General features: G+C 38.8%; 1 protein-coding gene across 4 annotated transcripts in view; it reads right to left on the bottom strand.

Annotated features, from left to right (window-relative positions):
• Positions 1–24,885, bottom strand: part of TOX3 (TOX high mobility group box family member 3) — a 117,830-nt gene that overhangs the window by 17,961 nt on the left and 74,984 nt on the right. For 2 of the 4 annotated variants that reach the window (XM_043436320.1, XM_043436318.1), the window contains exons 2-3: positions 14,351–14,416; positions 9,927–10,181 (exon numbers count right to left, since the gene is read on the bottom strand). In XM_043436320.1, the coding sequence (XP_043292255.1) occupies positions 9,927–10,181; positions 14,351–14,416 (321 nt within the window). The remainder of the gene's footprint in view (positions 1–9,926; positions 10,182–14,350; positions 14,417–24,885) is intronic. The other 2 variants (XM_043436321.1, XM_043436319.1) reach the window with 1 other exon arrangement.

The following is a 24,885-nucleotide window of genomic DNA, read 5'->3' as shown; positions in this document are numbered from 1 at the left end:
TGGGCGCCAGTAACCTCCCCTCCCTACCGAGCTGTGACATCCAAATGTCTCCAGACACTGGCAAAGTTCCCTGATGGACAAAATCTGCAATGCCCCATTTGAAAATGATTTTATTAAGAGAAATACAACAGAAATCTTCTTCTTGTGGGGGAAGAGAAGGAGGGGTCCAAAATTAGGTTCTGTCTGTGAAAATAGAACATATGTGAAAATAGAACTGTGATAAATATTGTGGAAAAATAAAGAGGCTACGCAAAAAAAAAAAAAAAAAAAATTATTCAGGAGAGGATAGCTACAGTAGGAAAGGCCTCTCCAAGGTGACTTTTGAGCCGATACCTAAAAAGTAAGAAGTCCATTAGGAAATGAGGAGAAAGTATGTTCCAGCCAGAGGGAAGAGCATGTGCAAAGTCTGAGATGGGAGAAGGCTTGTCACGCTTGAGAAATGAGGAGGCCAGAAGAGGCAGGAGCCGGGTAGGCAAGGTGAACAGCGAAATGCAATGGGTTTGGGAGAGATGAGGATGAGCCAGATCAGGTGAGGTGGGAAAATTGGGGGATGCTCCCCTGCAGAGGTGACCCACTGCGCTGAGTTGTAAAGGATGAGTGGAAGCTAACAGAGCTAGAAAAGAGGAAAGAGCATTGTATGCAGAGAAGAAGAACATGCGCAAAGTCCCGTGGCATAAGGAAGCACATGCGTGTGTGCTCGCTAAGTCGCATCTGACTCTGCGACCCTATGGACTACAGCCCACCAGGCTCCTCTGTCCAAAGGATTCTCCAGGTGAGAATGCTGGAGTGGGTTTCCATGCCCTCTTCCAGGGGATCTTCCCGACTCAGGGATCAAACCCACGTCTCTTAAATCTCCTGCATTGGCAGGCAGGTTCTTTACCACTAGCGCCACTTAGGAAACCCTAAGGAAGCACATGCCGGATAAGTAAAGAAGAGGTCCGTGTCACTGCCCAGGAAAAGCAAGGCTCGCTGTGAGGCTGGAGAACAAGTAATGGCCATAAGTAATGGGTCTATAATCCATTCTGGATTTTATTCACAATGGATAAGGAAGCCATTGAAAGTTTAAAAGCTTGGTACCTATTTATTGATGTCATTCATCCCAATAAATATTAACTGATGGTATTTCAAGGGCAACCCATCAATTGTGGACAACTTGGATTTAATTATAAATAGTATAAAGAGCCTAACACCTCAACTTATTTTTTAAATTGGTATGAACTTTTTTTATTTTTTGTAGAATGAAGCAATTTTTAATTTACTTTCTAGTGAAGTGAAAGTCTCCCACTCGTGTCCAACTCTTTGCTACCCCATGGACTAGACAGTCCATGGAATTCTCCAGGTCAGAATACGGGAGTGGGTAGACTTTCTCTTCTCTAGGGGATCTTCCCAACCCAGGGATCAAATCCAGGTCTCCCGCATCCAGGCAGATTCTTTACCAGATAAGCCACAAGGGAAGCCCAAGAATACTGGAGTGGGTAGCCTATCCCTTCTCCAGGGGATCTTCCCAGCCCAGAAATTAAACCAGGGTCTCCTGCATTGCAGGTGGACTTTTTACCAACTGAGCTATCAGGGAAGCCATAAATTTTAATTTTCTAATAAAAATTAAAGTGTAAATCAGTAAAATATATATGATAGCTCCTAAAAGCCCAGGCTCCTTTATTTTATGCTTTTTGATTTTCATTAATTATCTATTTTGTATATAGTAGTATATATATGTCAATCCCAATCCATCCCACACACTCCCTCCCCCCTGCTTGGTATCCATACATTCGTTCTCTATGTCTGTGCTTCTATTTCTGCTTTGCAAATAAGCTCATCTATACCATTTTTCTAGATTCCACACATATGTGTTAATATATTTGTTTTTCTCTTTCTGACTTCACTCTGTATGACAGTTTCTAGGTCCATCCACATCTCTACAAATGTCACTATTTCATTCCTTTTTATGGCTGAGTAGTATTTCATTGTGTACATGTATCACTTCTTCACCCATTCCTCTGTTGTTGGACATGCTCTCATGTCCTAGCTATTGTTAAATATTGCTGCAATGAACATGGGGTGCATGTATCTTTTTGAATTATGGTTTTCTCCAGGTATATGCCCAGGAGTGGGACTGCTGAGTCATATGGTAGTATGATTTGAAGAGTACTCAAGGATTTATTTTTGCAACCAGAGAAAATTATTCTGAATGGGCAGATCACAGACTTCTAACAGAAAGCACACTGCCTTCTAGTTGCCTCTAAATACAATTCAACAAAGTCTTTGGGCAATGATGTCTTGATGGTTTGTCCATGTCTTCATGGGCAGAGTGCTTAGCTGAGACTTGCTCCTCTCTCCACCTGATAAAAAAGCCTCTTTGTCGTTTGTTTTTTAAAAAAGGAAACCAAGGAATGGATGTTTTGGGTAGTGGTCCCTTGTTTTCTTCAATTGCCTGAAATCCAGTCTATTAATGAACATTAATCATTGGAGTGAATGGTAAAAATCTGAATAATTTTATATTAAAAAGGAAGCTTTTGCTCACTAGCATAAATTAAAAACTGGAATCATAAATTAAAAACCATGATCATTGGAATGCCAGGTAAATACCAAGTAAAGCAAATAACAACACAGTCCATCTAAATATGGGGATCTGCCTAAGATTTGGGGCCAGAGTTCTGCTTTCTCCTTTTGAAAAAGGATGAAAGAGAGATGTGAAAGACTAATTAGCCTCAAACTGAGACTGCCTCCTTGATTTAATCAAGACTGAAAGAGAATGAAAAGTTGAAAAATGTCCCTACTGTGTAAATCATGATGGCATATTACCATGTTCATACTTCCTATAAGATATATGGGGTTTGAGGGGATGGGGAGGGAATGGAAACAGGTTGCTCTTACTACCTTAGCCAAGAAAGCTCTACTTCCTTTACATATTCAAATTTTTTCCACTCCTACTTTCAGGCCCACAAGGACCAGTCCTTCCACGAAGTCCTCTCAGAGTAAATTTCTCTTTCCTTCCCATGCCTGACATTTATCTTTGTGATATACACTTGGTGATACATAATCATACATCCTCCTGTATTGCTTTCTTGTTTCTTTTACAAAGTAAAATATATTCAAATAGATTTTATAATTTTAAATATCACACATTATTCTATCGATTGTGACTCACTACAATGGTGCTTACTTCCATCTTTGAAAGTAAGCCAAAGGATTTTGGCTCAAAAGGAATTTTAAAAATCTAAGATGCAAATGTATTTTATGCATCTTCCATCTGCATTTACAAATATTCTCTGTAACAATTCAACCTCAGGTTTTCATAATAAAGGAGAACAACTAATTAAGAAGCAAACAGCCCAAACATACTAGAGAGTGTGACTAAATAAATTTTCACAATGTGTTATTTTAATCAATATTTCTTAAGAAATGGAGTAATTAAACAATTATCAGTAATAAAAAGTGCTTTGTATTTATAAATATCAGAGAACTACAAATAGGAAATCCAATAATTTTAAGCTCAATTATTTAGTTATATTCTATAGCAATGTTAAAATTTTATTTGCAGATAAGCAATTAATCAATACTTAGGCATAACTAATGTATTCCTAACCCAAGTAGAACCTCAAACAAATAAAGTTGTGCCAGATGCATACCAATGATAATTACAGACCTACATACCATATTCATCAAAATATCTACACTGAAATAGATAATTTTTACTTAATAACTACTCTCAGGGTTATAATCAAACATACCTACACATGAAAGTTTTGTGAAAAACAGTCTTCCCCAAAGTTAATTAATAGTTTCTCAGCAAAATAAAAATTTCAAGAGTTTATGATAAAACAATGGTATTTTCTCATACACCCTCTAACTCCTTTGTTTTACCAAGCAGTCAGCTCTATATTGATTTTATTTGATCCTAAATTAAAATTTTAAAGATTAATTCTATTTTTACAGCTGTTGATGTTTTAAATCCCCTTCCCCTCCATTTTTATTTAGTAGTCAAAGTACTCTCTTAATAACCAATAAATATTCTCTCATGATCCTTTCATTCATTCATATATTCAACAAAATATTTATTGAGAGCTTTGTGTGTTTCAGCCCAGACACTTCTAGGTCTCAGGATGAACTAGTAGCAGACAAGACAGGCAAGGAGGGGAGGACAGGCCTTAAACAAGCAAAGAAAAACTGTCTCTAAGGGCAACAGGGCTGTGAATAAAAGAAAGTGAGACAACAGTACAGGAGTAACTATCATCCCTCTAAAAATTGTTTGAGAGCTTTCCTGGTGGTCCAGGGGGCCTCCCAGCTGGTAAAGTGGTAAAGAATCCGCCTGCCAGTGCAGGAGATGCAGACGTCGTGAGTTCGATCCCTGGGTCAGGAAGATCCCCTGGAGGAGGAAATAGAAACCCACTCCAGTATTCTTGCCTGGGAAATCTCATGGAGAGAGGAGCCTGGTGGGCTCCAGTCCATGGCCTCACAGTCGGACTCAACTGAGCACACACACACCCTGGTGGTTCAGTGGTTAAGAATCCAGGTTGCAATGCAAGCAAGTCCAGTTCAATCCCAGGTGCAGGAAGATTCCACGTGCCACGGGGCAACTAAGCCCAAGCGCTGAAACTACTGAAGTCCACGTACCCTAGAGCCCATGCTCCGCAACAAGTGAAGCCACTGCGATGAGAAGCCTGCACACGGCAACTAGAGAGTAGACCCTGCTCACTGCAAGACTAGAGAAAGCTCATGGGCAGCGACAATGACTCAGTGCGACCAAAACTAAAATAAATACATAAATAAAAATTTGTTAAATGGTCTGTCTACTGTCCCTAACCCACAGGGAAGTACTGCCAATGCTATAAAAGATTATAACTGTAGATTATATGTTCAAAATGAGACACAGGGAAATAAATCATAGGCTAACTTTTTAATAACATGTTTTTGTTTCCTTGAATGTAATAAACCAGCCAAGTCATCACAGGTTGCCCTTCACAACAGCTAATTGGGTTTAGTAGAAATTTGGAACATTCCCCTCCTTCAATACATGATCTTTTTAAAAGCAAAAACATGATCCTAAAGTTAACTCAGCCTTAAAGAGAACACTCCAATGTTCAGGGTTAGTAGGTACATAGAGCTATGCATGGTACAAGGCTATTTGCTCTACCAAGAAAGGCAGCTTGTATAATGTCTGTGGCCTTGGTATTTTGAGCAGACAATTGTCAAGGTGTAGTAACAGCTAAACTAAAGTTGACTCCGGACAACATGCCTCTATGAAGCAGTCATCAGACTCTGTGTTTTGGTATTACATGGAAGAGACACTGCTAACCAAAAACTCAATTTATAAGTGATCAGTCTCTAATGATTAAGAATATATAGCACTTAGTAGGTGCTCAGTAAATGTGTGCTAGAGTTAATATGGTTTCAATTTTATAATTTGGACTTTGAAGAGATGGGTCCCACTGCATTCAAAGTGAGTCATTTTGCTTATGTAAGACATGCCTTTTCTACTGTTAACTTACAATAAGAAAATGTTTTGACCATACTTGACCAAAAATAAACATTATTGAAGTAATCGTTCAATTTGTATGAGAAATTGTTGGTCCCCTCCAATGGCTAAATGGTAATCGTCCAGCGGAATTTAGCTTTGCCGCTTCTATTGACAATAGCAATGAACATGTCCATAACAATAATAAGGGCTTGTTTTAATAGAACGTTCCACGCATTAAACACATTAATGACCCATGAAATAACTGTTTTATCTGTAACACATTAAGCAACATTGCTAAAACAATGTATTCATTGAAAGTCGGATATTTCTCTGAAGATTTTGGAATACAAAAATGGCATGGAAGTTATTTTGTGAAAATAAAAATAATCCAGAATTAGACCCATACTAAATGACTGTATGAAAAATAAAAATTTCTAAAACAAGCCTGGCAATTTTAGAATTATTTTGATACACTTCCATTTTTCTGATCAAAAATGATATCTGTCTGGATTATGTCTTAAGAGCTTTATGAATATTTTAAAAGCTTCTTCTTTTTCTTCTCTGTGTGCTTATCTTCTATAAGACTTTTTTTCTCTCTTATTCTCTTTCTTTAACAGGTACAGAGACTACCATACTCAAATTTACTTCCCTTACTGCCATCATTTTCAATTTTCTAATACTATGTTTGATATTACCAAAGCACCAGGAGTACTTTCTATAAATATATGCTATCACAATTAAGTCCAAAGCAAATATCAAACAGAAAACGTTGGTCCTTCAAACATGAAATATAATGCACAAAGAAAAAGTGTGTGAATTATCAGTGTGTTTTATAAATTCTCTTTGGGGGGGGCATCTAAAATATCAGACTAGAGACAATTATTTTACTGTCTGTTTCTTGGATATCAAAGAGAATTTTGAAATTCATCAAAGCTAACCTTCTGTTATGTACAACAGGCTAAGCTGAAAAGAATGTTAACAAGTTCAATTTTCATTCAATCAGCACTACTGCTCTCTGAAATGTTTCATTGCAGGAAAGAAATAAAAATAATCTATATGGTAATTATGAGGATGAATCCCCCAGTAACTTTCAGCTACATGAAAGGTCAGTTCTATTCAAGATATTTTATCAGTCCCCTGCACATACTCCTGTCCTGTCATTTTAAATCTGAACAGCATTTTATTTTCCCATTTACAGCTACCTGCAGAATTAAGTACTTAAGCCAAATAAGAAAAAAAAAAAAGAAAGAAAGAAATGTTGAATGCTGGCAAAGGCTATAATAGCATAGAGATAAATCGTTCAGCTGCTCTCTCTCAAGCCTCTAGGGCTGCAGATTTTTCTTCTCCTGGTGCACTGTGGGTATTCAAAACTTGTTCAACATGATTTCATTTCATTTCAGGCACTGCCTGAGAAAACTAAATTACAGAATCAATCATACAGAAGGTCAGAGTGAGACTTCATTACAAGTATTGCATGCTTGCATGAATATCTTTCATTTATGACTGACCCAATATGTCACAATAGCTGTCTAGTAAAAATAATCCACTTTCTGAAATTGATGTACTACTGATGTCAATGCTACTCAGCAGGCTGGGCAGATTATAGAGAGGTGTTAAAAAAAAAAAAAGAAACCCTTTAGAGCACATGTTGTAGATTTTTAGGATTGCCATCTTTTGTAGATTAAAATAATTTCCAGATGATCATCTGAACTGACAATAATGCTTAGAGGTAAAAAGAATTTTTAACCAAACTATGACTGTTGATTTTGACTTGCCAACCACATCCTGTTTGAAAATACACATATCCACAACAAGCAAATCAAGGTTGTTCTTTGAAGCCACAAATGCATCAGATTTCAATTTTTTCAACAATTCGCTTTTGAATAACCAGGGCATTATTTGCATATTGGATTGCTAATCATTAGACTCTTTTCAATCTCCCCCCTTTTCTTTTTTGTTCCTGCTTTCTGTTTTTTAAATATAATGGCAGAAATTTAAAGAAGATAAACATGTTGCCAACAAAATAAAGTTAATCAGTAATGTGACAAACTGTCACTCTCTAAAGGAAAACCAATGAGGCTCTGAAGAAAAGCTGGTTCAAAACTACATAAACAAGCTGGCTTTTCTTCTTACATGATAGTCTTAATTTACTATAGCAATTCTTAACCGACAGCCATATTCATTTGGATAATAAAACTTCTTAGTTGCATAAGGTACCAAATAGCCAGTGCACACTGGGAAACTGAATGCATGATGTATAAAGTATTATTTATTATTTTTCTGGTGACCTTCCTGAGGGAAATCTCCGAGGAGCTGCTGTGGAGCATTACGATGTCGCCAGCCACCTCGGTACCCGGAGGGAAATATAGAAGAACCTTGACATAACCTATTTTTAACCATGCCTCTGGCGATTCTGAATTCAAGTTTATAGGTGAACATGTCAGGTAGTACACAGAACAAAGCCAACGACACATTGTATTCATCGTAATTCTGTCCTGGTACGTTTTATTTTTTCCAACATTTGTGATTTAAAATCCCATGACATTTCTTCAAGGTGAAATTCTACTCGAATTTTCAACAAGATTAGTTTGTTTCCAGCCAAAATAAATATCATTCAGGTTCAGCAAAACTTCAGAAAGGCACCAATAAATGCGATGAGGTCCACATAAACACCATGACAACAGTTTGTACTTAGCTAAAGGACTTCTACTTTTAAAAATCAATGAAATAATTCAACTGCATGAGTGATTAGCAATACATTACAAAAGAAGCATTAAAAATTGAGTCCTCTCTCCCAACGCCACTCCGTGAAAGCATTGTTCTTTAAGTGTATGTGAATATCATAATTATTTTATGATTCCATCTTTAGTTCTTTCCAATATAGTAAATTCAATTGACCATGAAATGAAATTTCATAGTCAAAATGCCTCCTTTACACTTTTTTATAGCAGCAATAACAGTTTTATAGCTTTACGGCAAGGTAATTCATCAGATGTTTAATTTAAAGGCAGATTCTTATATTATTAATAAATATTTACCAATTTAATAAAGCACACATTTTAGCATGCATTATATGGTCTTTTAACTATTTCCCTAACTTAAATGAGCCTCACTGAGCATCTATGAATAATGGTGAACCCTGGGCAAACTCCCTTGGCAACTAAACACCCTTTTTATTTTTATTATTTTCCAGGCACAACATTGCAAGGCTGATTGTAGAGAAACAGAGGACAGAACCCTCCCTTCCAGTGTCAAAGGGACAAAAATGCAAGAAAGTCCACAGGAAACAATTATTTGAGATGGCGAGGAACATTTATGAATACTTAATGACCATTTCCCGACTGTTCCTTACACTCTTTTCTGACAAAAAAGTAAAAATAAAAACCCTGATGTTCAGCTCAAACACAAAAGATCACAGGCAAAGAAAATTATGTTGCTGCAATCCTATTTGGGAAAGTAATCTTATATTTCAGAGCGCACACTGAATCTTTGCACTGCTAATCCACTACATATTTTGCAATCATCTGCTGTTATCTGGGGAATTAACAATGAAACCAATAAACATCACTGGCATGGTCATAATGTGCAGAGAAATATGTAAACAAGCAATAGGATTTGTTTTTTGTTATACCAACACATCTGTTTCATCTTATCAGGGTTTAAGAAAAAAAAAAAGCCCTATAAACTATTAATCTTGTTTTAAAACGTCTGTTTCATACTTCACCTAGATAGACACCCAATGCCTTATATACTATGGTAGGGAAAAAACAGCCCCAGCAGAAGAGTTTAAAATACTTAAGTAGATTTACTCTGGTGATTGCTAACTATAATTGCACACCAAGAAAAACAGAACCAAAATTATTGCATTAGTAATTTTGGCTCTCTGGAGTGCCTTATTTGATGTTTACAACAATAAATAACACAATTAGCTATATTTCACAAAATAACCTGCTCTATACTTTCCTCTGTTGGTTATGAACAATTATTCTTTTTCCCTTTCTCTGTATCACAGTTTGAAATTTCATTTCAGGTAGGAGCAAATCACATATCATAAACATGATGCTTTAATCCAACAAATGCAAAAAGACCTGGGCCCTGGTAAGGGCTCTCTTTTTAAAAAAAACTCTCCTGGGCAAACTTTCAACTCAAGGACATATCTTTGTTAAACCAAAAGCAAGGGAAGATTGGCTGCTTTCAAACCAATGAGTCAGACTACTTTAAAAAATCAATTCAAACCAGAGGATCTTATGGGGTCCTCCTTTTTCAAGTCAACCAACCCAATGCCATCTTGACCAACACCAGGGACTGCTCCACTATGTGCCTTTAAATGGCACCAGGAGGAACAATCTACATGTCCACCAGTCCCACACGGGCATGGGCATGTTTCAGGACATGGGCTCTCAGATCTTTACCCCGCAAAGGTCAAACGATAAGTAAAACACTTTCAAGCAGTAAATTTGATGCCTACCATATGCAACGCACTGCTATGAAGCACGCCATCTTGTTCCACGAGATTTCTTGAGATTGTTATGGAAGGAAGATCCAGGCTTTGAGGGGGAAACTGGGGTGTGAATTCACTTCCCTGGGAAGGCAGCGGATCGCTGAGGCCTTGAAAAGGCAGAAGGACATCAGGCATGCCCAGGGCGGGATCTGACTCTGGAGGCGGCGTGATGGGGGGTATTTCAAACTCCTCATCCCCAAGGCTTGGTGTATGGAATGTCTGCTAAAAGGAAACAAAATATAGATATCTTCATATTCTGTTCCTAGATCTTATTTCTCCTCGGAGGGAAAAAGAACGATGTCACATGAAAACACTACACAGCTAGACCAAATATTTATTTCTCAAATGAAAACATCTTAAACACAGATTTCCATATATAAAGTTTTGCTGATCATTCTGATTAAAGATTTAAGTCTCATTATCATATGGTTTTAATGGAGTATCAGTATTAACAGTTTTTTAATGCGTACTTAATTAGCAACATCTGTCTTTGTTGTTAGTTGGAGCACCAGCGACATTAGATTTGGCTATATAACAAATTGCCACTTTATTGATATGTTAGTGAAACAGCTCAAACGCTTACATTATCCACATGCTTCATCAAATGTTGACGATTTTGTGGAGTGCACACACAACATTAATCCGGAAGTGAACATTACACATATTTACTTTCTGCCACAACATATAAAACAAGTGATGCCGAATGTATGGTTTGCTTTTTTAATTTCCTTATTGGTATAGTCTCAAGTGCAATGCCTGCTTCCATGGAAGTTGCTACTGTTTGTAATAAAGCATTTTATATAAGGATCATCAGAGCATATTTATCCAGGGCTTTTATTTAAACAAAAAGGAGAATTTTCTTTTATAGGAAGATTTTTGATTTGTATTTATCAGAACACTTCTCTTCCAGTCTTCAGTTTTTAAAGGCCATAGAAGGAGCATAGAGATATATTGATAGAAATGTACTAATTCCATGGATGTTTCTCAAGTACTTAATGTTATTTCTCAAGACCAAAGTAAATAATGCATACTTTTTTCAGTGCTACTTAGACCCTTAAAGATAATATTTTCACATAGGCCCTTGGGGTGCAAATTAGAGCTGCCTGCCAAACCCCATGAACTATCTTTCTTAAAATAGAACTTCAATTTTGTGGGAAGAGGGGTCAATGTCTAGAATATTCTTTTTGGTAGGGTGAAGCAGTTACTCAGATACTTTTTATTTCCAGCTCAGAGGGTCAATATTATAGTTCATTTATTATTAATAGTAATTTTTGAAGAATGAATTGGTGCAAGATAATTTGAATCTACTATAATTGGTTAAGAAAACTAATTAAGAGCTGAAAATCATCCTTCTTCAAGCTATCAATGATGATGTAACTTAATAACCATTTGAAAGAAAATAGAAACAAACCCAAGGGGAGAAAACACACACACACCCTTTCTTGTCTATAGAACCTGTCAACTGCTATTCGTATCTCACCAGAAATAAAGAAGTCACAAGCTATGGGTGTCCATGGCTGGGCAACTGAACATCTTGAGTTTCTCAGTAGATTCAGTAGATGCAAAACATGAGAGTACAATAGCACATTTGAAAGCTGGAGTGAAATATTAGATTATCTGACATATTGATTCCAAGAACGGCTCCCCAAAAATGTCAGTTTCCAACTGCGGTACCCCGAGTTCTCAAACACAAAGGATGAATTGGCCACAAGCGTGGCTGGCTAATGAATGTAACCCTATGGCTGCATTTGCTGTTATTTTGGCACTAATGTGGTCTAGTAACAGATGCAACTGTAATTTGTGACTCATTTGCTACCCCATTACTGCTTAATGAAATCTAACATATCACATTAACAATACGGATAAACACTCATTCTTGATATGTGGCATTTGGCTGTTTTCATTACCACTGTAATTAACACTTGAAATATTATTTCAATAAATATTTAAAGTACTTTAAAAATGGTCAGGGTAATCATGACACAGACAGAAAACATAAAGCAAATGTGTGAATTTCAAACTCAGAGCATCCTGGTCCCCATAGTGTTATCTACTGGGAGATATCTATGGGAAGGGAATCAGTTTCAGGCACAATTTTGACTTCACAGCATCAAACCTAAAGTCTTCCTGAATGAGTTTGCACTCATTAAAATGTTAAAAAACTAAACAAATTTACTTTTAATGCTTTTAATGAAGTGATTGGGAAATTAGGCACATACTATAATGTAGTGTATTAACATTAACTTGGGCTTTATTTTTTGCTCAAGCAAACATGTACAGTGAAATCATTACATAGGATTATTTTTTAAACTTGAACATAAAGTATGTCTTTTGCTAGGCAGTTAAAATTAAAGAGATTTTCATTTTTATTTTTGTTAAGGTATAAAGAGATCTTACATATATGTCCCTCCAGTATATTTTTTAAAGAAATTAATTTTTACATAGAATTCAATATATTACTATTTCATAATCTAATAAAACAATACCATAACATTATATTATATAACTAAGAAAATGCTAAAACCTTAAATGACTTTTAAAGAGAGGTAATCCATGAAATATAAAGTTAAACATTCCTTAGAGAAACGAGTAATCAAAGCAATGGTTATCTGAGATAATAAAAATAACCAAGTATGGCAGCAACCAAAAAAAAGACATTGACTTCTGCAACCACACCATATGACCAATATCAGATTAATCAGTTAGTTTATATAATTACTTTTTACAGATATTGACTTTCCAGTGTTTACCTTGTACATGTTAAAGTAGTATGTACATGGTTAAATACCATCTGTACTGAAATGTTCAAAACATTTGTTCCTTTTGATAAAAATGCAAATCTGGAGAACTGTTGTATCAACATATAACAGCCAATGTCTGACACGGTGAATTATCACAGCTGGAATTAAATTGTCTCTGAACAGCTGCTGGCACTAGAGCTTTCATCAATGTTTGATTCAAATGTAGGGAAAAAAATCCTACAGAATGAAACATCATGTTGTCCTTACAGATGGGGTTTGTGCTCATTATCACAAACAACACAGCAGCCAGTGCCAAACAATATTCCCTTATCTAGGCAGTCTTCTTGGTTAGAGAGATGACAGTCACTACAAAAATGATTAATTTATGGATACCCTTAATTCTTGATTCCCCACTTTTTCTACTCATTTTGCCAAGTTCATTTCTTCCATACCACTTGCCTTCCTGTAACGGAGAAAATTTACGTTATGATTTTCATTCTCTGGGGTCAAGCTGGTTCACTTTCCTATATTTGAATGTATTTGGAAAATGAAGAGTTTTGTATTATGGGCACTGCAAGAGGAAATGTTCCATTTTCACTTCTGCTTGTTTTTGTTTCCTTAAATCTCACACAGGGTACCATTTTCAGGAAACCATTTCTTGATCTAATCAAGATGGAGGTTTTTCTGGAAGGCAGGCCAGTGAGACCAGGGGAGCAGCCCTGTCACTGAGTAAGGAGTGCAGTGAAAACAGCAACAAGAATATGTTCATTCCACTGATAACCTTCACATACTCTCATGGTTTCCGAGCATGGTGCTGCCTTTTGATTCCATCCCTCTATTTTCCTAGCCCTGACAGTCTTGGAGCATGCTCATTCATTCATTCATTCAATACATATTTACTGAGCAGAGGTGGTGCTAGAGGTAAAGAACCTGCCTGCTAATGCAAGAGACATAAGAGACGCGGGTTTGATCCCGGGGTCGGGAAGATCCCCTGGAGAAGGAAACGGCAACCCACTCCAGCATTCTTGCCTGGAGAATCCCATGGACAGGGAAGCCTGGCAGGCTACAGTCCACGGGGTCGCAGAGTCAGACGTGACTGAAGCAACTTAGCAGGCGCTGTGTGCACACCACTATACTCAGCTGTGGGAATCTGACAAAAAACACTCATTTTACATCACACCCACTGAAGACCCGACAAATCATGATGCCATTCTGCCACATCATTCCAAAACCATGGCAACTTAATGAAATGATTTCCAGAGCGGTGTGATGCTTAAATATTTTCTATTAGAAATCCCTTCCATCCTAGTTTCCAAAATAACCCTTATCTGCTTAGACACCAATATAGTTTGGATAGATAGTCTCTTCTTATATATTTACTGCTGTTTGCACCTATATTTTTTTTTCACTAAGAGGTGTGTGTGTGTGTGAGTTACTAACACTTGTAACAGCCTACGGACGAGTGATAAAGACTTGTCAGGTTATTTTCTCTTCCAATAGGTTTTTCTCATTTCTCCTCCAAAGTTGTTACCTCGTGCCATGTAAGAGCCAGAGTGAGATAAATTCAATACTTGGCTTTTCCCTTCAAGCCTTTTAAATGATCTAAATAACAGACAAAACATGAACAGGCACATTAAGACAGACACCTACCTCGCTGGCGGCAAAGAAAGCGTTGTTTGCCTCAGCCATATTCATGTAGTTATTGTTATTTCCAAACTGAAAGAAAACACATTGTTTTATGTTAATATGCCGTGTCATAAAGAATTCTGGGGATTTACTTAGCGCTCAGATGGGATCTGGAAAGAACGTTGGTGTGATGAGATAAAAGGGTGGTCTGCCTCAGACGAAATCTGAACTGTGACAGGTTTCAGAGCACCATGCTATATTCTGTCAGCTGACTCCCTCAGAAAATAAAGCATCGAGTTAAGCTTACGCGATAATTCTAGAAAATAGTGTTGTTTCTCATCAAGACTAACAGTGAAAGGAGACAACTGTAAACATTTGCCCAACTGGTCACTAGTGGGTGTTGTTTATCGAACTGGCATTTGTCAGAGGTTAGCAGGAAAAGAGTTTCCAAGAAAATCACCTTGACACATTTTTAAAGCATGTTGGGACTTCATAGCTTACTTTTCAAGAACAAATGTCACAAGTGTACCTAGACTAAAATGTGAATTAAATTGAATAGAATTCAGTTCCCAGGACTCAAATTCTATTTTCCCCTGAATAGGGTGTGGCATGAATATAAATAAATAATAAGACTAAAGAATATTTTTTAAACCTTCAAATAGAGTTTAAAATGATATCTATATCCATCAGAGCTGTTGAAAATAGTGGTATTTAATCTCTCAATGTAACATTAAGTGCAAAGAGGTTTAAAAAATAAGCAGGATCCCATGAACACAGCAATTTTTATTTAATTCCCTAACACAATAGCCCATTCAGACCATCACAAGTAAGACTGTATCAGCATTTCAGACATAAGCTCTTTCCTTCCAGAGACCTGTTATCAAAATGTAAAACTTGGATTTTGGCAGAAATGCATTTTCAGGTTCAGATGGTCTAAGAAGGCACATTTTTGTTGCTTTAAACATTTCTGTTATCAGTCTGGCAATGTAGAGAGGCTCTGGGAACATAATTATCTGGAACTATATTATTTTCACGATTTTTAAATGGTAAAAGAATGCCCTTCTTTTTATAAAGTGTATTATTTCCTCCCTTTCATGCATCAAATAACACATAGATTTGGTCTCCAACGGGTGAAATGTATATCCATTCTCTATTATAAATACAGCCAGTAATTATTTAAAGTAAAAGGCACGATTTTCCCAAGGAGGTAGACAGACAGATACAAATACACAGATTGATAAACACAGAGAATAAATATAAATACAGACATACAGATATGAAAGACCCACAATAAACCCACACATCCTCCTCTCAATACGCCCCCACACTCTTATTTCCGAGGGGCTCTCATCCTCCAACTCTGAACCTGTAGGATTCGCGCACAGAAGTGGGATTGACATGCTCTACTTTATCATGTCAGGGATCCAAGAACTAAGCAGGATTTATACAGAAGGCTCTAATGGTTCCAGAACGCTGTTACGGTCTACAGAAGCAAAATCCCACCCCGTAAACCGACACCTAAATACATCCTCACACAAGGAGCCCTCAGATTCATTTGGATAAGTATCTTTATGAGGATTTCTGAAAGATGTACTTGTTAGCGCTTAAGAAAGCCCTTTATCTAGCTTTTCTGAAGGCATGTGATATCGAAAACACGTGGTGATGGGTTCACAGATGTCTACTTATCTCCGAACTCATCAAGTTGTATACATTAAATATGTACAGGTTTTTTTGTATGTCTATGATACCTCAATAAAGTGTTTCAAAAATAATTTTAAAATATATATAAAAAAAAAACACATGAGCAGGTGCATGCACATACACATATATTCCACCCCACCCCACTGGCCCCCGGCCCATTTTTCCACAGTGTTAAATACATGCGAGAGAAAGGACAGGAATTTCTGTTGAATAAAGGAGTTTAGAATTAAGATCTCAGGCCTCCATCTCAAATGTTCTTTTTAGGGTATTTATGAGAGCTTGGATCACGATGTATATTCCGTGTACCAACCCTGGCTCCCAAGCTACTGACGACAGCCTGTATCACAGCTTTACTGTTACTTAAATGTAGGTTTTGTTGGGGAATTAGAAATCCATTTAAAGCAAACAGCTCATTATCAGAGAGGTTTGTTTTTTTTTTTTAAGATTAAACTCACTTATTATCTAATAGCACCTAAAACAACAAAGAAAAATAAAATGGCTATTAAACGAAGGGCTTAAACAATTCAAAAAACAAATTAAGCTTAGAGTGAAATAAGAACTGGGTTAGAAATCCTCTTCTGAACAGTTAGCATGCGAATGTAATTACTGAAGAAACTACAGCTAATCAGCTGTGAATTGTATCCATTAATTAGTATTTGCCCTGGAGAAATGAGAAAAATCAGTAACAACGCGGGCACGGTGGTGCGTTGATGAGCCACGGGACGGCCCCCTCCGTGGTTACTCAAGCAGGTGGCTCCAGTGGCCCACGTAATTTGAAAAGCTCTCACCTGAAGTACTGAGCTGGCATTACAAAGCACTCCTTGCATATCCTTTGTATCTATATAAGGCCTTAATGAATGGCTTTTAATTTGGAAACACTTCGTGATCAGGCAGGAAGAGTTATAAATCATCTGAAATGGAAGCAAAGGTTTCTATTCTGTTTGGGGTAAAAATATCTCCTCTGGGTTGGAACTGGAGGGTACTCAGAAGAAAAAAACAAAAACAAAAACAGGATGCCCAGCTAAATTTCCCTTTCAAATATACCACTGTATTTAAAATGGATAACCAACAAAGACCTACTGTATAGCACAGGGAACTCTGCCCAATGTCATGGGGCAGCTTGGATGGAAGGGGGACCTGGGGTAGAATGGATCCATGCTTACATAAGGCTCAGTCTCTTTGCTCTTCACCTGAAACTATCACAACATTGCTAGTCAGCCATACTTCAATTTGGGCTTCCCTGGTGGCTCAGTAGTGAAGAATCTACCTGTCAACGCAAGAGATGTGGGTTCGATCTCTGGGTGGGAAAGATCCCCTGGAGAAGGAAATGGCAACCCACTCCAGAATTCTTGCCTGGGAAATGCTATGGACAAAGGGGCCTGGTGGGCTACAGGTCACAAAAAGTAGGACGTGACTAAATAGCAACTCAAATATAAAATAAAAAATTTAAAAAAAACACCACTTTATTTTCGTATAATTACGTTTCGTGCAGTATTTGGGGTATACTTATACTAAAAAAGTATTTATTTACGGGGGATTCGAATTGAACTGCAGGTTGTGTATGTTTATTTGCTAAATCTGGCTACCCTTGTGTGCTGATGGACCTCACAAGGAAGAACTGGATCCCATGTTCACTAGCTTTACCTTATCAAGTAATGCTAGCTTAATTTTATTTTCTTTTAAAACATGACCTCTGATTTTGTTGCGCTTCTTTTGTGTAAGAACCGATCTGATTCTGAGAGGAAAAAGTGATCATTTGGGGCAGATCGCTAATATAATGACCCCAGAACAATTAACTTTAACTGAATTGTGTACAATTAGATTTACGTTCTAAGAGACAGTGACATCCATAAACACATTATAGTACAAAAACTCTAGGTCCACGAGGGAAGGGGCCTTGACTGTGTTCACCACGCTCTGCCTGAACTAACAACAATGCCTGGCATGTTATAAGCCCTCCGATATTTGTGGAAGGGAGGGTGTTCATATTTTAATTTCAGTGTATCATACATAATCACTCATCTGAAGTGGAACAATTTTACCCCTTAGTTTTTTATGATAATGATAATAAAGGTTTACCCAGGGAAGTCCTCTGCATACATAATTAATATTTCATTTAACTTTCCAGAGTGGGGCCAAATGTAATTTATTTTCCCAACAAACAGAGAAATAAAATGACTACCCCTACTTTACAGACGAACACACTGAGGCTTCTAGGGAGTCAGGAAACTTGCCCCAAACACAGACACAAGCAGTCAAGCCTGACATCCCTCCTGCCTCATGCTTGTTCACTCAGTTGCTCAGTCGTGTCCGACTCTTTGCGACCCCATGGACTATAGGCTCCTCTGTTCGTGAGATTTCCCAGGCAAGAATACTGGAGTGGGTTGCCATTTCCTTCTCCAGGGGAATCTTCCCAACCCAGGGATCAAACTTGCATGTCTTGCATCTCCTGCATGGGCAGGCAGATTCTTTATCGCTGAGCCATTGGGGAAGCCCCTCCTGCCTCATAATCTGTATCAATTACATTCCAGTCGCAGCAAAAACTTGAATATTTCACTTAGTGATCAATTTCAGAACTTCATGTTTAATGATCTTACTCAAAGCTTAAATTTCCCAGAGGGTAGCTCATTTACTAAGTCTAGTAAAATGCACTTCAGTAAAAGTATTTCAAAAACCAGTAAATTTGGGAAAGGCTGCGGATCACTGCCCTCTCTTGGATGAGTCACAGGGCTCCCTGTAACATTAAAGATTGTGAGAAGTCCTGCAGTGTTTACAATGTGCAAGACCTGAGACAAAATGATGAAAAAGATGACAAGGTTCCTATCTGGACGGAGCTGACATTTTTCTTTAATTGAGAACTAATAAACCCAGCCCCACATAAACTGGCTGTGGAACAATTCATTTTTCCCCCCACAACACCCTGTGGGAACACATTCTGGGACACCTTGTTCCAAATCCTTTATTGATAATACTGTTTTATTTTCCCTGAATCCTTCTTATAATAACTAATATCCTAACTTTGCACCATGGTAAAGTTTATGTATTTTATTAATCAACTAAATATGAATTTCTGAATTAGACATTCTAAGTCAAGATGGCTAGGCAACACTGACTCAATGGATATGAATTTGAGCAAACTCCAGGAGATAGTGGAGCACCGAGGAGTCTGGCATGCTGCAGCCCATGGGGTCACAAAGTTGGACACAACTTAGCAAGTAAACAAGAACAGCAAAAACAAGTCACCTTAATTTGGTCAATTTCCAAAATTTCTCAGTGGCAACTCTTCACTAATGTTCCTTCCAAGATCCTCTACTCAATGAAACAAAGTTCTTCTATGTGATTTCAAGAGTCAAAACAAAATATGTCAAATAAATTATATGAACCTGTAGGTGAAACAGAGTTAACTACTCTAAAGAGCATTTAAACATGTTATGAAAGAAACAGGCTAATTCAACTGTTTTAAAGACCTCATCTATGTGGGGAAATGGTCACTGTGAGACAGGGGCATTTATGAGGTGTGCTGGTGATGATCAGTCCTTTCCAATTTGATAGGCTCTAATAGATGGGATCCCCAAAGATATAATTAAAAAGCAGAACTAAATTACTCTGCATGTCGAACTTCTCTATCTTAATAATTTCACAAAAGAACATCTTCATTGTACTTGGAGGTAGATTTGCTTTTGCTGCTTGATGAGTAATTATAGCTTCAGCAAATACAATTTATGAAGGACAGCAACTGAAAAGGAGCATTGCAGTATTTAAAAAAAAAAATTATTAAAGACCATCGTGTTCATGGCCTGACTAACCATGTGAAGTGCCAAAGCAAATTAATGGAGATTGTTAAGTCTCGCTCATCCAGCAAAAGGCTTGGAAGACAGTGGAACAGCAGACAATAACCCATCTGTAGTCACAAGACGAAGACTTCAGCCTGATGAGTCCACACAACATCATTCTCACTGAAATTATTTTGACACCCATGTGAAGAATTGTATAGGCTTCTAATAAAGCAGCATTAACTACAGGGTATCAAACAGCTAAATGGCACAAATTTAATCCTAAAAAAAAAAAAAAAAAAGATAATCCATTGAATTCTCTTTTCTTTTTTCCCATTAGATTTGTTAGCAGACACCATCCAATTTGATGCCTCAGTAAGGACATCTGTCAAGTTGCTTACACAAATGAACTGTGCCATCATGGACCAAGTGTGCCAAGCACGGTCACATGATGGAGAAGACTGCACTGCTAAGTTCACTCTCGAAGGCTCTGTTAACTACCCCGTGGAAAAGAACTTGCCAGGGATCATCAAGATTTAACCCTTTTCAGCAGTGGTAATCTGTCTTTAGAAAGCCCAATATGGCAAATGATAATACTAATGGTGATCAGGGGTAAATCTGGAGCATCACACCAGGAAACAAAGAGTGGCCTTGTCAAAAAAAAGTCAGTTTGTACCAAAGGTTAGGGGGTCAACAATAGGCTGGACACAAAAAAAACTGCAAATAATGGACTCTGAGGTATGCTAAGTGGAAGAGCACACACGTGTGTGTGTGGAGTCGCTCAGTCCTGTCCAACTCTGCAGCTCCATGGACTGTAGTCCACCAGGCTCCTCTGTCCATGGAATGTTCCAGGCAAGAATACTGGAGAGGGTTGCCATTTCCTACTCCAGGGGATCTTCCAGACCCAAGGATTGAACCCACATCTCCTGCATTGGCAGGCAGATTCTTTACCACTGAGCCACCGGGGAAGCCCCTCCCCCCCAACACGTGGTAGCGTAGTGGTAGCATACTAATTGCATACAAACACAATTCTGCTCTTTATACAATTATAACCAGAGAGAATTATGTACACACATATATACAATCACATACACAGACATGCACTTCCTAAGCTGAGTTAGAGGTAAAGATCCTGCCTGCCATTGCAGAAGACATAAGAGACATGAGTTCCATCCCTGGGTGGGGGAGATGCCCTGGAGGAGGGCATGACAAGCCACTCCAGTATTCTTAACTGGAGAATCCCATGGATGGTGAAGCCAGGTGGGCTATAGTCCATAGGATCGCAAAGAGTCAGACACAACTGAAGAGACTTAGCACACATACACATACATAAGCACACATAAATAGGCTCAAGTACAAAGCAAGATTTTTTTAAGGAAATACACTTTCAAAATTATTATTTGCCTGTGCATATGCTAAAAACTTCTAGATAATTACCTGCAAAGCACCAGACTCATATATACAGTCACCCACAGCACTTCCTCTTGGATATCAATAGGCATCTCAGTCATGAGAGCAAAACTGAATTCCTCATCTTCTCCCCCAACCACATCACCCTCAGCCTTTCCTCGTCTCTTTTGAAAGGAAAGTGACTCAGTTCCGGTGACTCAGGCCAAAAATCATCCTTGAATCCAGTCTTTCTCTCTCCCTTCCCCCATCAAATCATCAAAAGATTCTGTTGGCTCATCTTTCTAATTATATCCCAAACTGACGCTTGCCACCGCCTCTGCAGGATTCAGGCAGGCCCCAGCATCCATGCCCTCCTGGATCCCTGCTGCAGCCTCCTGGCAGGTCCCACTAGCTCTGCCAACCCCCTACATACAGTCTGTTCCCAGCACAGAGCCAAAGAGACCCTTTGAAAATCCAAGTCAGATCACCTCCCTCCTCTGCTCAAAACTTTGCCGTGGCTGCCCATTCACGCAAGGGAAGAAGCCCAAATCTGCACAATGGCCCATGTCTTCTCCGCACTTTGTCACTGTTCTTCCCGCTTGCTTATCCCACCCTATCCCTGCCAGCCTCTCCTTGCTGTTCCTGTAAGATGCCTGACACATGGCCATCTCAGGGTCTTTGCACTGACTGTTTCCCCTGCCCAGACTGTTGTCGCTCCAAGTGTCCCCGGTGCGCTCATGTGCATTCCTGTGCACGCTCAGTTGTGTCTGACTCTTTGCGATCCCATGGATGATAGCCTTTCAGGCTCCTCTGTCCGTGGGATTCTCCAGACAAGAATACTAGAGTGGGTTGCCATGCCCTCCTGTAGGGGAATCCTTCCGACTCAGGGATCAAACTGGAGTCTCCTGTGTCTCCTGCATTGGCAGGCATATTCTTTACCACTGCACCACCTGGAAAGCCTGATGGCTTGCTCACTCCTCTCCTTTTGAAACTTTTCTCAAATGTCACCTTCTCTCTGATCACCGAATAACATATCTTTGCAGCCCTCCTCCACCTCTAGAGAACTCTACCCTTCTTCCCCTACTTTATTTTTTCCATAACACTTTTCAATGTAACCTCAGTCAGTTCAGGTCAGTTGCTCAGTCGTGTCCGACTCTTTGCAACCCCATGGACTGCAGCACGCCAGGCTTCCCTGTCCATCACCAACTCCCAAAGCTTGCTCAAACTCCTGTCCATCGAGTCGGTGACACCATCCAACCACCTCATCCTCTGTCATCCCCTTCTCCTCCGCCTTCAATCTTTCCCAGCATCAGGGTCTTTTCCAATGAGTCAGGTCTTTAAATCAGGTCTTATCATAACGTAACCTAGGTCTTATCTTTCTCCTCCACTAGATTGTAAAGTTAGTGAGAATAAGCATGTGTTATCTCTTGTTTACACTGATGTCCCAGGGCCAAGGTGAGTGTTTGATAAATAGCAGGTGTTCAATAGATCTCAACTGAACAAACAGATAAATTCATTTCTAGATATGAAATGATGGTACGTGGCATTGTCCTCCAAGCTAAGCAGAGCACAGAGTCAGCACATGAAATTCAAATAAGAAGGAGAAACCAAGCATCCATCACTACTGGGCTTCCCAAGTGGCTCAGTGGTAAAGAATATGCCTACAATGTAGGAGACGCAGGAGACAGGGGTTCGATCCCTGGGTTGGTAAGATCCCCTAGAGGAGGGGATGGCAACCCACTCTAGTATTCTTGTCTGTAGAATCCCACAGACAGAGGAGCCTGGCAGGCTCCTCTGGGGTCACGAAGAATCAGACATGACTGAAGCAACTGAGTAAGCACATTACAAGAGGTCCCTTAAAAAACCACACCTATGGGGGAAAGTGGGAAAAGTGGAAAAAGAACTTGCTGTTATTGTTCGGTTGCTTAGTCGTGTCTGACTCTTTGCGACCCCATAGACCACAGCACACCAGGCTTCCCTGTCATTTACCATCTCCTGGAATTTGCTCAAACTCATGTCCATTGAGTCGATGATGCCATCCAGCCATCTCATCCTCTGTTGCCTATATACTCTAATAAAATGAATATTTTAAACACTAGGAGAAGGCAATGGCACCCCACTCCAGTACTCTTGCCTGAAAAATCCCATGGACGGAGGAGCCTGGTGGGCTGCAGTCCATGGGGTCGCTAACAGTCGGACACGATTGAGCGACTTCACTTTCACTTTTCATTTTCATGCATTGGAGAAGGCAATGGCAACCCACTCCAGTGTTCTTGCCTGGAGAATCCCAGGGACGGGGGAGCCTGGCGGGCTGCCGTCTATGGGGTCACACAGAGTCGGACACAACTGAAGAGACAGCTTAGAGCTACTTAGCTTGGAAGAAAAATGCTTTATTCTAGAAAATGCACTAACCCTTTTCTAGGAGGGATAAAGAGGCCTATAGGTAGGTAGGGTTGGAGTGTTAAGGATGATGCCTTCAGTGGCTAAAAACAAGCTGCAATGAATAACGGAGATTCTGGCTGGTAGGCAAGAAAAGAAGAGAAAGCCAACAATCTAATAGGGCAAATATTTGAGCTTTAAATTTGTTAGTTGATTTTTTTTCTCATTGAAATATCCTGTTTTTTGAAATTTTAGCTTTCAAGTCTAGATTAGAATTTCTCAAAGTCTGGTGCTAGGAACCAAGGAGTAATCAGATGCCTGGTATTAAAGTCAGATGACCTGATACCCAACTAGGAATTAACGTATCGGAATCTTGAGGCAGTGGGGACCTAAAAAAATCTGTATTTTGGGACTTTTCTGGTGGGCCAGTGGTTAGGGCGCCACGCATCCCTGGGTATCGACCAAAAAAAAAAAAAAAGAAAATTATTATTTTTTTTAAAAAAAATCTATATTTTGAACCAGTTTCTCAGGAACTCAAAAATAGACTCCTATTTGCAAATGATGAGCCTGATTAATTTTAGGCTAATGGGTGGAAATTTCTTTTTTAAAAAAAAACCTTTCCATACATCTGACACTGATCTTGCCAAAATGCTGACATAGCACAGACTGTACTGTTTAGAGTAATAAAGGCTTCGTTCAATTATTTATCATCTCTTCTCACCTTCCTCGCTTAGAGGAGAAAGTAATCATCTGAAAGGTGACCATGATCCCCCTCCCCTCCCCTCATGACCAGGAGGAAGGACAGAAACATCCTAACTTGGACCAAGTAGGAAATGCAAGTTCCCCTGTTAGATTTTTCAACACGTTCTGTGGACCCACACAAGGAACAACAATGCCTAAACATATGGACTCTACGCAAACAGGGAGGCCTTTGGAGTTTCATGATCTGGACACATTTGAGTCTGTGAATGGCATAGCCATCTGGACTAGTTAAAAGTAGCAAGAAAAATAATGAAAAAAAACCAACACCCTCTCAAACCCAACTGCACTTGTTTAATATAAAAAAGAACAAATATAAGTAGAGGAGAGGATATTAAATCTCTCAAATAAAGTTTTCCTTTTAGCAAAAATGGAGCAGTTCTTGGGATTGGTCTAGCTACCGAGCATCACCGGTATTCAGGGAACAAGGCCAAATTTTCCTTAAATACACACCCAAAGGGGCCAATGGTAAGGCATCTGCTATGAAGTGACCACACCTTTTGTGTAATTATAATTTATCTCACTTCCTCCTCCTCAAAGCCTTACCAACACTTCACT

This window comes from Cervus canadensis, chromosome 18, assembly GCF_019320065.1.
Source record: "Cervus canadensis isolate Bull #8, Minnesota chromosome 18, ASM1932006v1, whole genome shotgun sequence".
Lineage (NCBI taxonomy): Eukaryota > Metazoa > Chordata > Mammalia > Artiodactyla > Cervidae > Cervus > Cervus canadensis.
This window is presented reverse-complemented; position numbering and strand designations above follow the sequence as displayed.